The sequence below is a fragment of the Chiloscyllium punctatum genome, chromosome 14 (assembly GCF_047496795.1).
Source record: "Chiloscyllium punctatum isolate Juve2018m chromosome 14, sChiPun1.3, whole genome shotgun sequence".
Taxonomy (NCBI): domain Eukaryota; kingdom Metazoa; phylum Chordata; class Chondrichthyes; order Orectolobiformes; family Hemiscylliidae; genus Chiloscyllium; species Chiloscyllium punctatum.
The window spans coordinates 8,820,758-8,837,035 of record NC_092752.1 but is presented as its reverse complement, the minus strand read 5'-3'; the positions used below and the strand labels follow the sequence as shown (position 1 = coordinate 8,837,035).

At 41.0% G+C, this 16,278-nt stretch overlaps 1 protein-coding gene across 2 annotated transcripts in view; it reads left to right on the top strand.

Moving 5' to 3' along the window:
* The window catches only part of grid2 (glutamate receptor, ionotropic, delta 2), a 978,162-nt gene that overhangs the window by 712,816 nt on the left and 249,068 nt on the right, over window positions 1–16,278 (top strand). For both annotated transcript variants that reach the window (XM_072583858.1, XM_072583857.1), the window contains one exon: window positions 594–713. In XM_072583858.1, coding sequence (XP_072439959.1) covers window positions 594–713 — 120 coding nt within the window. The remainder of the gene's footprint in view (window positions 1–593; window positions 714–16,278) is intronic.

The following is a 16,278-nucleotide window of genomic DNA, read 5'->3' as shown; positions in this document are numbered from 1 at the left end:
GGCAAAGACAGCAGACAATAGTGGTTATGTAGTCACCACCTCTTTGTTCCATATTGTTATTGAATAGAAATTGCATCATGTGTCAGTGTCGAATAGCTCGGTTGGCTGGATGACTGGTTTAGGACATAAAACATAGAGCAGTACAGCACAGGAACAGGCCCTTCAGCCCATGATGGTGTGCTGAACATGATGTCAAGTTAAATTAATTCCTTCTGCATGACCATGATCCATATCACTCCGTTCCTTGCTTATTCATATGCTTATCCATAAGCTCCTTAAATGCCCCAATTGCATTTGCTTTGGGATACAGGATGGCACAGACAGCTTGGATTTACTTTCTGCTGAGGTGACCATGAAGGGTTCTCCTTCTCAACCTCTCCCCTCACCTGAGGCGTGGTGACCATCAGATTAAACCTCCCCCGTGTCATCTCTCTGTAATGAGAGCGCGACCCTATGGTTCCAGAAGATTATTGCAACTTTCCCTTTTTATTCCATTCCAAGTTGCAATGTATCAGTAGTGCAGGGTTTAATGTTGCCAGTTTGTAATACAAGGAAATGATGAATCAATATAAAAATCTTGACCTTTTCCTCAGGGTGAAGTAAATGGGATGACTGGGTTCCTGAAATTTAAAGAGCACGGTGGAAATCCGAATGTGCAGTTTGAAATTCTTGGTACGAACTATGGAGAAGACTTAGGAAGAGGGATTCGGAAAGTAAGTGACAGACTACGAGTGGATGCTGCACCTTTGAGAATTGTTTCATTTTAATTTTGTATCGAAAAATGCATACATTTGTGATTTCATCTCTTGTTCAGAATTTTGGCTTAACTTTGAGGAATCTTGGTCAGATTCAACAGCAACAACAAATTGTATTCATTTTGAAAAAGCTGGAGAGACTCAGTGGACCCAACGGCCACAGCGGAGACAGGAGAGCATTAACACTTCAAGTCAGGTTTGACTTTTCTTATGAAGTTTGACCAGACTCGAAACATTAACTCTGTTTCTCTCTCCAAGATACTGCCAGAGCTGCCGAGTTTCTCCATCATTCTCTCTGCTTCTTTCAGATTTCCAGCACCCGTGGTATTTTGCCTTTGTTGTATTTATTTAGCATCTTATCGAACTTGAATGTAGCAAAATATCCGAATGTATTTCTCAAAAGCATGTTCAAACAGAGGTTGTACTCCAAGGAGATATGAAAATGCATGGTCAAAGTTTGGTCAAAGATGGATGTTTTTGTGAATGAGTTGATGGGAAGATCAGGGAGGCCGAGGCATTGAGATATTTAAAAAGGGAATCCCAGTTCTCTGGAGCAGACAGCGGGAAGCACGGCTGAAAGAATGGCTTAAAATCCAAGAGGCTTAGAGATCTCAGAGCATTGGAAAATCAGAGGAGATTAGAGTGATTAGGAGGGAGCAGAATACAACACTTATTCTTTTAAATCCAGGAAATGCCAAACTTGCAGTCAGTGTAAGTTAATGACCTGTGAAAATGTCCTCCTTTTAAGAAGGAGTTAGATGGGGCCAAAGGGATCAAAGAATGTGGGGAGAAGGCAGGACCCGGGTATTGAACTGAATGATCAACCAGAGCAGACTCCAAGAGGCGACTGACCTACTCCTGCTCCAATTTTCCTATCTCTCTACGAGCGAATGGCAAACAAAGTTTGAAACAAAAACAGAAAGTGCTGGAGGAGAATCTGTGGGGAGAGAAAGTGAGCAAATGTCTCAGTCCAGTGACCCTTCTTCAGGTTTCTTCCCCACAGGTGCTGCCGGACCTTCTCCAGCACTTCCTGTTCTTGTTTCAGATTTCCAGCATCCACAATTGTTTCTATTAGGATAATGAAGCGTGTAGCCGTTGAGTCTCCACAGTCAGGATTCCCATGTGTGGTATCACTCCATCGGACACAAAAGCCTTGATGCTCACTCCTGGGTCCCGTGAATGAAGATTTGGCATCATTGCAGGCTCTGTACATCTGAGCAGGAGAAAGTGACCCAGGAGGCTGGATTTTTGTTCTGTGGTGGCATGGTTCCTTCAAAGATTTTTGGGCAGTATTGGAAAAGAGAAAACAGCTACCACGTGCAAAGGTGGAAATCCTGATCCAGTGTACCAGCACTCTGTTGACATTTAATATATTTTTTAAAAAGATCCTTACGACTCTCTACCATCAGTGTCTCAGAGCCCCTCACCCCCACAGATGCCCCATGCCCCATCCACACCAACCTTGTAGATGGTAGGCAGACTTTGGAGAGTCAGGAGGTGTGTTACTCACTGTAATATTCCGATGTGGAACCTTAACTCTCCAGTGGAGCACGCTGTTTATCCAAACAAATCCTCAGGCCTGCTCTTCCCAGGACTAACACTTTACTGGGGCTAGCTGATGATTTAAAGGCCATCTATCTCTATAAAGCAAACATGCGTGAAACACAGCCCCCACTCACCCAACCCCGTTCTCACCCGCGCAAAAATGGGACAAGACTCATAGAGTCGTACAGCACAGAAACAGACCCTTCAGAACAATCAGTCCCTGCCCAACATAATCCCAACCTAAACTAGTCCCATTGGCCTGCTCCTGGTCCATATCCCTCCAAACCTTTCTTACTCATGTACTTGTCCAAATTTATTTTCAACATTGTAATTGTGCCCACATCCACCACCTCTTCTGGAAGTTCATTCCATAAGCGAACTAACCTCTGTGTAAAAGGTTTGTCCCTCATGTCTTTTTAAAATTCTCTCCTCTCACCTTAAAAATGTGCCCCTCAGTCTTGAAATCTTGGAATAGACAACTGCCATTAATTCTACTGATATCCCTCACTGTGCTGGGACTTAGAATTAGCAATCTCTTCTGCCATGGCATGTCAGCCCTCAGTCATGGTGTAAACCTGGGCCAGACTAAAATAACTCTCACCCTGACATAACCTTTAAAGATTGTAGCAGTGAGCTTGATTGTCAATTTCAAAATAAATTACCAGCAGTTTGATGAGTGAGTGGGGAAAATGGAAATGTAGTGCTAATTGGCAAATCTGTTGTGCTTTTCCAAATGCATTTCCTTACCTCACTCTGCAATTAGTATAACAGGAGGCAGTCAGTCCCATTAGCTTGACCTCGTAACGAAGTTAGAAACAGCATCATTAAAGCACTGTATGGCACTGCCACAGAGCTGTAAGTGAGATCTTGCTGTGTACAAGACTTGCTTCTGTGTTTCTGACATTGCAATGGTGACTAGACTTTGAAAGTACACCATTAACTTTACAGGACACAGAGATGACCTGGGGTCCAGAAAGATGTGGTTTAAATGCGGGGGTTTTTTTTAAAAAAGAAAATCCAATTTAAAACCTTCCTCCAGCCAATTATGTTGTGCTTCTTTAAACAATAACGTGGCTGCACTTTCTGGTTACCTTGAGATGTTACTAAATGAAAGTGCAGTCCTGCCAGGTGCAGTCTGTGCTGCTCTTATTAACCTTTATGACCCATTATCATTGAATTCATTTCAAACTTTCCAGTTTAGTTTTTGGTGCTGAAGATTGTGACAACACAGTTAAAGTGATAGATTATTTCCTGGATTATCCGGGTCTCTGAGCTGTTTTGACAGGGCTGTTGTTCATTTGGATACTGTGATGCAGTGTGCAAAAATCTTAAATCCATTAAACCTTGTGTGCTCAAGTTCCAGAGGCAATGATCACTCAAGAGTAAAAGTTAGCGAGCTGTTTGAGCAAGTGTTTTCTTGGGCTTTTTGTTTTGGACAATCTCCCACCATATATGTTAGAATGGGCACCAGCTGCTGTTCAACACATGCAAACTGAAGGGAACAGCTTTAATGTCACTGATCTAGACCCACAGGTCAACACTTTGAGGCCCAGTGTTCAAATCCCACCCTGCTGGCTGGTTGAGTTTAAATTCAAATATTAAAATCTGGAATTTGAATTTAAAAAAAAACGTGTGGATTGCAAAGAAAAACTGATTTGTTTCCATTTAGGGTCAGAAATCTGCTATCCTTACCTGGTCTGGTTGACACATGACTCCAGACCCACAGCAATGTGGGTAACTAACTGCCCTCTGAAATGTCTCATGACGTTAAGCAGAAGGCAGTTAGGGAGAAACCTATAAAATTCTAACAGGACGAGACATGTTAAATAGAGTCATAGAGATGTACAACATGGAAACAGAACCTTCGGTCCAACCCGTCCATGCCGACCAGATATCCCAACCCAATCTAGTCCCACCTGCCAGCACCCGGCCCATATCCCTCCAAACCCTTCCTATTTATATACCCATCCAAATGCCTCTTAAATGTTGCAATTGTACCAGCGTCCACCACTTCCTCTGGCAGCTCATTCCATACCCGTACCACCCTATGTGTGTAAAGGTTGACCGTAGATCTCTTTTATATCTTTTCCCTCTCACCCTAAACCTATGCCCTCTAGTTCTGGACTCCTCGACCCCAGAAAAAAAAGACTTTGCCCATTTGCCCATTTTCCATGCCCTTCATAATTTTGTAACCCTCTATAAGGTCACTCCTCAGCCTCCGACGCTCTAGGGAAAACAGCCCCAGCTTGTTCAGCCTTTCCCCATAGCTCAAACCCTCCAACTTTGGCAACACCCTTGTAAATCTTTTCTGAACCCTTTCAAGTTTCAAAACATCTTTCCGATAGGAAGGAGACCAGAATTGCATGCAATATTCCAACAGTGGCCTAACCAATGTCCTGTACAGCTGCAACATGACCTCCTTACTCTTGTACTCAGTACTCTGACCAATAAAGGAAAGCATACCAAATGCCTTCTTCACTATCCTATCTACCTGTGACTCTACTTTCAAGGAGCTATGAACCTGCACTCCAAGGTCTCTTTGTCCAGCAACACTCCCTAGGACCTTACCATTAATTGTATAAGTCCTGCTAAGATTTGTTTTCCTAAAATGCAGCACCTCGCAGTTATCTGAATTAAACTCCATCTGCCACTTCTCAGCCCATTGGCCCATCTGGTCCAGATCCTGTTGTAATCTGAGGTAACCCTCTTTGCTGTCCACGACACCTCCAATTTTGGTGTCATCTGCAAACTTACTAACTGTACCTCTTATGCTCACATCCAAATCATTTATGTAAATGACAAAAAATAGTGGACCCAGCACTGATCCTTGTGGCACTCCACTGGTCACAGGCCTCCAGTCTGAAAAACAACCCTCCACCACCTCCCTCTACCTTCTACCTTTGAGCCAGTTCTGTTTCCAAATGGCTAGTTCTCCCTGTATTCCATGAGATCTAACCTTGCTAATCAGTCTCCCATGGGGAGCCTTGTCAAACGCCTTACTGAAGTCCATATAGATCACATCCACTGCTCTGCCCTCATCAATCCTCTTTTTTACTTCTTCAAAAAACTCAATCAAGTTTCTGAGACATGATTTCCCACACAAAAAGCCATGTTAACTATCCTTAATCAGTACTTGCCTTTCCAAATACATGCACATCCTGTCCCTCATGATTCCCTCCAACAACTTGCCCACCACTGACATCAGGCTCATTGGTCTATAGTTCCCTGGCTTGTCCTTACCACCCTCCTTAAACAGTGGCACCACATTAGCCAACCTCCAGTCTTGCAGCACCTCACCTGTGACTATCAATGATACAAATATCTCAGCAAAAGGCCCAGCAATCACTTCTGTAGCTTCCCACAGAGTTCTAGGGTACACCTGATCAGGTCCTGGGGATTTATCCTCCTTTATGCATTTCAAGACATCCAGCACTTTCTCCTCTTTAATCTGGACATTTTGCAATGTGTCACCATCTATTTCCCTCCAGTCTATATCTTCCATATCCTTTTCCACAGTAAATACTGATACAAAATACTCATTTAGTATCCCCCCATTTTCTGTGGCTCCCCACAAAGGCTGCCTTGCTGATCTTTGAGGGGCCCTATTCTCTCCCTAATTACCCTTTTGTCCTTAATATATTTGTAAAAACCTTTTGGATTCTCCTTAATTCTATTTGCCAAAGCTATCTCATGTCCCTGTTTTGCCCTCCTGATTTCCCTCTTAAGTATACTCCTACTTCCTTTATACTCTTCTAAGGATTCATTCTGTCTATCCTGTTTATACCTTACATATGCTTCCCTCTTTTTCTTAACTAAATGCTCAATTTCTTTAGTCATCCAGCATACCCTATAGTTACCAGCCTTCCCTTTCACCCTAACAGGAAGATACTTTTTCCGGATTCTCCTTATCTCATTTCTGAAGGCTTCCATTTTCAAGCCGTCCCTTTACCTGCAAACATCTGCCCCCAATCAGCTTTCGAAAGTTCTTGCCTAATACCATCAAAATTGGCCTTTCTCCAATTTAGAACTCCAACTTTTAAATGTGGTCTATCCTTTTCCATCATTATTTTAAATCTAATAGAATTATGGTCGCTGGCCCCAAAGTGCTCCCCACACACACACATCAGTCATCTGCCCTGCCTTATTTCCCAAGAGTAGGCCAAGTTTTGAACCTTCTCTAATAGGTACATCCACATACTGAATCAGAAAATTGTCTGCTACACACTTAACAAATTCCTCTCCATCTAAACCCTTAACATTATGGCAGTCCCAGTCTATGATTCAGGAAGGATATTCGCAATGGTAGGGGAGGTGGGGGGTGTGGGAGACCTGAATCCAGGGGTCATAGTTCAAAGATAAGGGTTAAGTCTTTTAGGACTGGGTTGAGGATAAATGTCTTCACCCAGAAAATGGTGAGTTCATGGAATTCACTACCATAGAAATATTGAGTCCAAAATATTATGTTTCGTCAAGAAGGAAGTCTTGTGGCTTGATAGCTCTTGTGACTAAAGGGATCAAGAGATATATTGGGAGGGTGGGATTAGGATATTGAGGTCAGTGATCAGCCATGATCATTTTGAATCATACCACAGAACAGGTTTGAGGGTCTGAATGGCCTACACCTACTCCTCTCTGTTTTTATGTTTTTATGAACATAACTCAGTTATTATTGGACAAGTCTGATCCCACACTGAAACTTGGTTGATAGATTATATTTTGTTTTGTTTTGGATTTCAGTGGGATCTCACTGAAACATCAGCACATTATGTTTCAGCTTTTGTCATAACAATAAAAGAAATGTTATTTACTAAAATAAATGAAGATACAATAAGCAAAGCCAACTTATTTATTTATGAGATAGATCAAGGATAGAAAATCCCATTAATCCCAAAACACTCCTTTACAAGTTGTCTCACTGAAACGTAAACATCAATGTTGCAGAATTTGTTTCAACAATAAAGCAAAAGCTTATTTAGAAGAAATGAAGATAAAATAAGCAAAACCAACTTATTTATTTGTAACACAGATACAAAGACTTTTAAACACACAAGGATGTAAAATCACATTAATCCCAAAACACTCCTTTACAAGTTCTCTCTACTGAGACATAAACAATGTTGCAGATTTTGTTTCAACAATTCATCAGAACTTTATTAGACAAAAGAAATGAAGATAAAATAGAATAAACCAAACTATTTACTTACCAGCTCAAAGATTTTTAAATGCAATAAAGTATAGTTGTATTATAATCAAAACACTTTGTTATAATGTCCAAAAACACCCTTGTGTCAGAACCAAAAACATCACTTGAACCGTGCTTACACCAGAAGGAACACTTTTTTCTTAAACAACTCGAGAGGTTTTTGGTATATATGACTTTATTCCTAGACTGGAAATGATTTGGAGATGCTGATGTTGGACTGGGGTGTACAAAGTTAAAAATCACTCAACACCAGGTTATAGTCCAACAGGTTTAATTGGAAGCACTAGCTTTTGGAGCACCGCTCCTTCATCAGGTGATTGTGGAGGACACCTACCTGATGAAGGAGCGTCGCTCCGAAAGCTAGTGCTTCCAATTAAACCTGTTGGACTATCACCTAGTGTTGTGTGATTTTTAACTTTAGACTGGAAATGTGATTGATTTTTCCTGAGCTTAAACATACTCTGCTTCAAGTAACCTTGTCAGGTTTTATTGCAAACCTTCTGTTTTGGAACTATCACTAACACCTTACTCTAGTCTAGTCTTACTATTTTCACCCCTTCTCAAGCGCATTGCTTGTGACTTCACAAACTATCCCAAAACAAAGTAAAATGAAAAAGAAAGCCTCCCTCTCGAAATTATGTATGTTTACACTCAGCTTAAAAGAAAGCTGAAATCCAGAAATTTCTAATAAACGTTATAACATAATAGTTTACTTTGGTAAATTGTAAAAATTCTCAGGTAAAGAACCTCTTACAAACTGCTGTAAAATAAATCACCATTGCTACAGATATATATACAGGCATACAAATAAAACCCAGACTTAAAAAATAAATGATTTTTATGTATATCACAGTACTGGTCTCAATATTAATTCCCAGAACAAGCTAAGGAGATTTCAGAATGTGCATCTACCACTCTGCCCTCATCAATCCTCTTTATTACTTCTTCAAAAAACTCAGTCAACTTTGTGAGACAAGATTTCTCATGCTCAAAGCCATGTTGATTATCTCTAATCAGTACTTGCCTTTCCAAATACATATACATACTGTCCCTCAGGATTCTCTCCAACAACTTGCCCACCACCGATGTCAGGCTCACTGGTCTATAGTTCCCTGGCTTGTCCTTACCATCCTTCTTAAACATTCGCACCACGTTAGCCAACCTCCAGTCTTCAGGCACCTCACCTGTGACTATCAATGATACAAATATCTCAGCGAGAGGCCCAGCAATCCCTTCCCTGGCTTCCCACAGAATTCTGATCAGGTCCTGGGGATTTATCCTCCTTTATGCGTTTCAAGACATCCAGCACTTTCTCCTATGTAATATGGACATTTTGCAAGATGGCACCATTTATTTCCCTACAGTCTATATCACAGTAAATACAGTATATTTGCACAGTAAATACTGGTGCAAAATTCTCATTTAGTATCTCCCCCATTTTCTGTGGCAATACACAAAGGCCGCCTTGCTGATCTTTGAGGGGCCCTATTCTCTCCCTAGTTACCCTTTTGTCCTTAATATATTTGTAAACATTCTTTGGATTCTCCTTAATTCTATTTGCCAAAGCTGTCTCATGTTCCCTTTTTGCCCTCCTGATTTCCCTCTGAAATATACTCCTACTTCCTTTATACTCTTCTAAGGATTCACTCGATCTATCCTGTCTGTACCTTACATAATGCTTCCTTCTTTTTCTTAACCAAACCCTCAATTTCTTTAGTCATCCAGCATTCCCTATACCTACCAGCCTTCCCTTTCACCCTGACAGGAATATACTTTCTCTGGATTCTCGTTATCTCATTTCTGAAGGCTTCCCATTTTCAAGCCGTCCCTTTACCTGCGAACATCTGTCCCCAATCAGTTTTTGAAAGTTCTTGCCTAATACCGTCAAAATTGGCCTTTCTCCAATTTAGGACTTCAACTTTTAAATCTGGTCTATCCTTTTCCATCATTATTTTAAATCTAATAGAATTATGGTCACTGGCCCCAAAGTGCTCCTCCACTGACACTTCAGTCACCTGCTCTGCTTTATTTCCCAAGAGTAGGCCAAGGTTTGAACCTTCTCTAGTAGGTACATCCACATACTGAATCAGAAAATTGTCTGCTACACACTTAACAAATTCCTCTCCATCTAAACCCTTAACATTATGGTAGTCCCAGTCTATGTTTGGAAAATTAAAATCCCCCACCATAACCACCCTATTATTCTTACAGATAGCTGAGATCTCCTTACAAGTTTGTTTCTCAATTTCGCTCTGACTATTCGGGGGTCTATAATACAATCCCAATAAGGTTATCATCCCTTTCTTATTTCTCAGTTCCACCCAAATAACTTCCCTGGATGTATTTCTGGGAATATCCTCCCTCAGCACAGCTGTAATGCTATCCCTTATCAAAAATGTCACTCACACCCCTCCTCTCTTGCCTCCCTTTCTATCCTTCCTGTAGTATTTGTATCCTAGAACATTAAGTTGCCAGTCCTGCCCATCCCTGAGCCATGTTTCTGTAATTGCTATGATATCTCAGTTCCATATTCCTAACCATGCCCTGAGTTCATCTTCCTTACTGTTAGGCCCCTTGCATTGAATTAAATGCAGTTTAATTTATTAGTCCTACCTTGTCCCTGTCCCCACCTTACTAGTTTAAATCATCCCGAACAGCTCCAGCAAATCTCCCTACCAGTATATTATTCCCCTTCCAATTTAGGTGAAATTTGTCCTTCTTGTACAGGTCACTTCTACCTCAAAAGAGATTCCAGTGATCCAAAAATGTGAATCCTTCCCCCATACACCAGCTCCTCAGCCATGCATTAATCTGCTCTATCTTCCTATTCCTGCCCTCACTAGCTCGTAGCATCGGGAGTAGTCCAGATATTACTACTCTTGAGGATCTCCTTTTAAATTTCTGCCTAACTCTCTGTAATCTCCCTTCAGAATCTGAACCTTTTCCTTTCCTAAGTCATTGGTTCCAATGTGGACAATTGCCTTTTGCTGGCCCCTCTCCCCCGTGAGAACATTTTGCACCCTTTCTGAGGCACCCTTGATCCTGGCACCAGGGAAACAACACACCATTCTGCTTTATCGCTGCTGGCCACAGAAACATCTGTCTGTACCTCGGACTAGAGAATCCCCTAACCTAATTGATTCCTTGGAACCCAACCTACCCCTCGTTGCATTTGAGCCAGTCTTAGTACCAGAAACTTGGCTGTTCATGCTACGTTCCCCTGAGAATCCATCACCCCCTACATTTTCCAAAACAGCGTACCTGTTTGAAATGGGTATATCCCCAAAAGACTCCTGGACTAGCTGCCGACCTCTCTTACCCTTCCTGGAGTTAACCCATCTATGTGACTGTATCTGAGACTTTCCCCCTTCCTATAACTACCATCCATCACATACTGTAGCTGTTGCAAATTCTTCATCACTTCTAACTGTCTCTCCAACCGATCCACTCGATCTGATAAGATTCGCAGCCAACAGCATTTATGGCAGATATAATCCGCAGTAACCCTTAAACTCTCTTTAAACTCTGACAAGAATTACATATCACTCTATTAAAAGCCATTTTTGCTCCTTCACAATCTACAGACCCACAAATTAATACCGTCTTATTCCTCTACAAACACTGCCCCAGGTTAAATTGGTCTCCCTGAATGTTATTCTCTCTCTCTCTGGGTTCCATCTCTGTATCCCCTTACTCCTTTTCTCTCACTCCCTCCCACCCCAATCCTCTGTCATCAGCATAACTATCACATTTTCCAAGCTACCATCAATTCTCATGCGAGGTCACAGGACCTGAAATGTTAACTCTGCTTTCTCTCCATCGATGCTACTGGACCTGCTGAGTTTCTCCAGCAATTTGTATTTTTGTTTCAAATTCCCAGCAACTGGAGTTTTTTTGTTTTACTTTGGTTCCAGGGGTGTTTGAATGGGATGTACTTTGTAAAATAGGTTCGTACAGATTGACCTATTAGGGTTAGAACTAGAGTGAGGATTAGGATCAAGGATAGAATGAGGGTCAGCATTTAGGTGCGGGTGCACCCTAATCCTAACTGTAACATCAGGCAGGACATATAATGGATATTCGATTCCCTCTCTGGTGAATGGTGGCTTTCACCTTGCCATGAGCGCAATAAAATGCAAGTGAAAGGAAGTTGAAAAAACTAATTTTGAGTATTCAAATGACATCCAAGACAAGCACTTTCAACAATGATACTTCACTTGATATGGTAGGGGTAGACGTCAATATACATTGCCCCCATTTTAGGTTATACCAATTCAGCAGCCTGTGCTTGGTTTGTGCAGCCAGTGGTATTGCTGTTGAGTTGATGAGTGGTCTTTTATTTTGATCTCCACTCAGCTGTCAAAAACTGGTATTAGGTTGTTTCTGCTGGAAAAGCACAGCAGGTCAGGCAGCATCCGAGGAGCACAAGAATCGACATTCAGGACTTATGCCCGAAACATTGATTCTGCTCCTCCTCAGATGCTGTCTGACCTGCTGTGCTTTTCCAGCAACACACTCTCGACTCTGATCTCCAGCAACTGCAGCCCTCACTTTCTCCTAGGTTGTTTCTTCCATGTTAAGTTAGGGGTCCTAGAAAACAGTTGTTGATTTTCAGCAAAAATAAATACTTTTTACAAGCATGCTCATTGCTGGGTAACAGTCGTCCATGTGCATTCGATATTGCCTACCACCTCAATCTTCACACTCTTAGCAATCAAACCAATGAACCTTAAAAGAACTGTTGGATGCTCCTTCTGGTAAGGTAAGTTGCCATTCATTTTTCACACATTTCAGGCACAGCTCTTTACCATCAATTCTTTCCAATATATAAAGCTTCTTGCATGCTCTAAGGAAATCCCAAGGTGCTTTACATATGATCAAATTTGTTTTTTTTTTCACATGCTTGTGAACCCTCCTGTTAATTAAACCAAACACCCAGAAAAACTCACCTCACCATGTAATCTGTTCAAATATGAGTGACAGAGAACTCTGAAATTCCATTATTTAAAGAAAATAATATCAATTTATTCATTAACTCTAAAAGTGAACATTAACCAACAACTATTCACAACTCTAAGCCCCACTTTCTCTTAACTGCTTATTATCTGCCTCCAACTCGATAGTAATATGCTGTTCCAACAACGCACTCATTAAAATTACATCAACTTAATTTCAAAACCATACAGTGGCTGTTGTCTTCAGTGTCTGTCTTCTTCAGTCTAAAGATCTCCCTGGGTCATCTTCCATCTTTTTACTGCAAATATGTTTCATGACTCTATATGAAAAGGTACCTTTGACAGAGAGCGTTTCCTCATTTCTTAGGTCTGGGTTGAATCCAGTTGTTCTGCCTGATTTTCAAAATGGCACCTTTTTTATATCTCCAACATTGGATTGTCTCATTGGTTCAATGTTGGCAAAACAATAAATTCAGACTTGGTTGGGTTTTAGTATCCTGGGGCATAATTTAAACTGTTTGATTAAATTTGAATGGTTGTCAAAACAGCAGCCACCTCAGGTATCCACTTCACAGCCAAATGTTACATATTTTCAATTTTCCAGTTCACTCTGAGACTGCTCTTTTGACATTTCAGTTCTGAAGAGGTACAGTCCATGCCTTCAACTTTCTAAAAGTTTCAAGTATAATCACTGTTGTAATATGAATGATCAATCATTGAGTAGACCAAAGAGTCAGGGCTATAGATGTCGGTACACTGATGGAATCAGGGGATCAAGCAGGAAGATGATGCTGAGCTCGTGATCTTATTCAACAACTGAAGAATTGCATCACACACATCTGCTCTTACTTATGTCTCTATCTTGGAAACACAGCAGCCAATTTGTGTGCAGAAAGCTCCCTCAAGGGAAAAAAATAAGGTCATGGCCAGATAATTATTGATCATCAGTAATGTTACCTGGAAGATAAATATTATCCAGGCTTCTCCAAAAAAACTTAACATGGTGTCACCGGAATGTTTTTCATCCACTTGGTTTACCGTGAGCTGATAACTTGTCTTTTTACAATTAATTCTTTGGGCCATTAATGTGTAAATCCAGTGGCTCTTACCAAAAAAAAGGTGCGGAATGAGACAATATTTTGAAGAGACAATTGGTGAAGCAATTCAAATCAACAAGTGAATTCCAGATATTTACAAATCACACCCTCTGAATCGTTTGAATTTGCACATAAATAACATTGTCTACACATCATTATTTCCCAGCAAAACTCCAATTCAATGTAAGGTTCCTCAAAATTTTAAGGAGCATAGCTATCTATATGTACACGTAATGGTCAGCTCCTGGGGAGTGTTGCTGAACAAAGAGACTGTGAAGTGCATGTTCATAACTCCTTGAAAGTGAGGTTGCAGGTAGATAGGATAGTGAAGAAGGAGTTTGGTATACTTTCCTTTATTGAGTGTATTGAGTATATGAGTTGGGAGGTCATGTTGCAGCGTTCAGGACATTGGTTCGGCCACTGTTGGAATTGTGTTCAGTTCTGGTCTCCCTGTTGAAGGAAGGATGTTGTGAAACTTACAAGTGTTCAGAAAATAGTTACAAAGATGTTGCCAGGGTTGGAGGGCTTGAGCTATAGGGAGAGGCTGAATAGACTGGGGCTGTTTTCTCTGAAGCATTGGAGGCTGAGGGGTGACTTATGGAGGTTTATAAAATCATGAGGGGCATGAATAGGTGAATAGTCAAGGTCTTTTCCCCGGAGTGAGAGAGTCCAAAACTAAAGAGCCTGGGTTTAAGGTGAGAGGGGAAAGATTTAAAAGGGACCTAACGGGCAACCTTTTCATACAGAGGATAGTGCATGTATGGAATGAGCTGCCAGAGGAAGTGGTGGAGGCTGGTACAATTACAACATTTAAAAGGCATCTGGATGGATATATGAATAGGAAGGGTTTGGAGGGATTTGGACCAAGTGCTGGCAAATGGGACTAGATTAGGTTGGGATATCTGGTCGGCAGGGATGAATTGAACTGAAGGGTCTGTTTCCATGCTGTATATCTCTGTGACTCTATATATCTTTGCATGGGTGCATTGTAGGATGTCTTGTTGCTTAGAGTCACATTTAAATTGTAAGCATGTTCTTTTTTAAGACCACAATCTGTTATAAATGTGTTTTAAGTTCAAGACCCTATCAATATGAAATGGGGACGAATATAGTCATTTGTGAACAACATTAACACTTATTACTTGCCCCAAGGTTTTGAGGCCATAATGGCTAAACACAATGAAGTGCCTATTACTGTATTAGCAATCTCTTCAGGAATAATGACAGAGAACTGCAACAAAGTATCATTGCAGCACTGCGTGAGCTGAAAATTGAGCCAGAAACTGGGAATTATGAAGCCAGGAAATGAAAATGACGAACATCAAGGGCAAGCTTTCACAGTTAGGGGCAACATAATCCCTGGATTTCACTTAGGTTTTACCAATGATGATCTCCAGAATTTATTACATTTTCTTAAAACAACTAAAATGCCAGGCTTTGTGAACTTCATGACAATAAGGGTATTCTTCCACGTTAGCCACACACTCGGCACCACTGCACCTGGGCAATAAAGTACACCTTAATATAAGTAAACCTAAAATGTGTTTCATGTTAGAAAATCATCTTAAAGTTTCAACAATTAGTTGCAAACATGATAGAGAGGCCTGTCCTGTGAATTAATTTAATGTACATTCAGTAAGGTTTTTCCTTTTGAAAGGGAATGTAGTTCAACTGATACTCAGCGCAATGTTCATTGGGCTATTTGCTCTGTGTTTAATTATGCAAGTCTGGTAACTGATCTGTGCTCACTGTGCTCGCTTGCTTAAGCCTAAATGTGGATTCAGAGCGAAGTACACAGAGTCCATAGAAAATTAAACTAGAAATGGTGCTGTCAGCATTAGTGCAGACATTTCACGCCTGTGGAGATATTTTTAAATTCTAGTGAATCCTGTTGCACATTTTTACAACATTGGAATATTGTGTTCACTTCTGGTCTCCCTACTGGAGGAAAGATGTTGTGAAACTTGAAAGTGTTCAGAAAATATTTACAAAGATGTTACCAGAGTTGGAGGGCTTGAGCTATAGGGAGAGGCTGAATAGGCTGGGGCTGTTTTCTCTGAAGCATTGGAGGCTGAGGGGTGACTTTGTAGAGGTTTATAAAATCAGGACAGGCATGGATAGGTGAATAGCCAAAGTGAGGGAGTCCAAAACTAGAGGACATGAGTTTAAGGTGAGAGGGGAAAGATTTAGAAGGGACCTAAGGGGCAACTTTTTCATACAGAGGATGATGCATGTATGGAATGAGCTGCCATTCTTTGTATTGATCTGGAATACGTAAAAGGGAGGGCAGGGGTGGGAGTCATTTTGACTTTTTGGATAGCAAAACAACCTTTCCATTACCAATTGTAATTATGTTCACAGGAAAGTAAAGAATATGAGTGAAGAAGGAGGGCTGTATAGCAGGCTTGTGATTTTTCACTGCAAACTTTTCTCCAGATATTAACCCTGGGCTTTGCTTTCCGTGCAGCTAAATGTACATGATCATGTGGCATTGGGCTTGATGCAGTAAGTGGATTTCATTCTCTTGATTTTACCTTGGCTTCACATTGATGCACAAATGAAAAGAAACCAAATTGCATTGATGGATCTGCCTTCACGATCATTGGACAATTCGAAGCACTTCCTTAGCAGGGAGTAAAATGGTTGGAATGCTGGTAGATATTTCCTCACGTGGCACAATCTAGAATGAAAGGCCACCATTTTAGGATAAGGGGTAGCAGGTT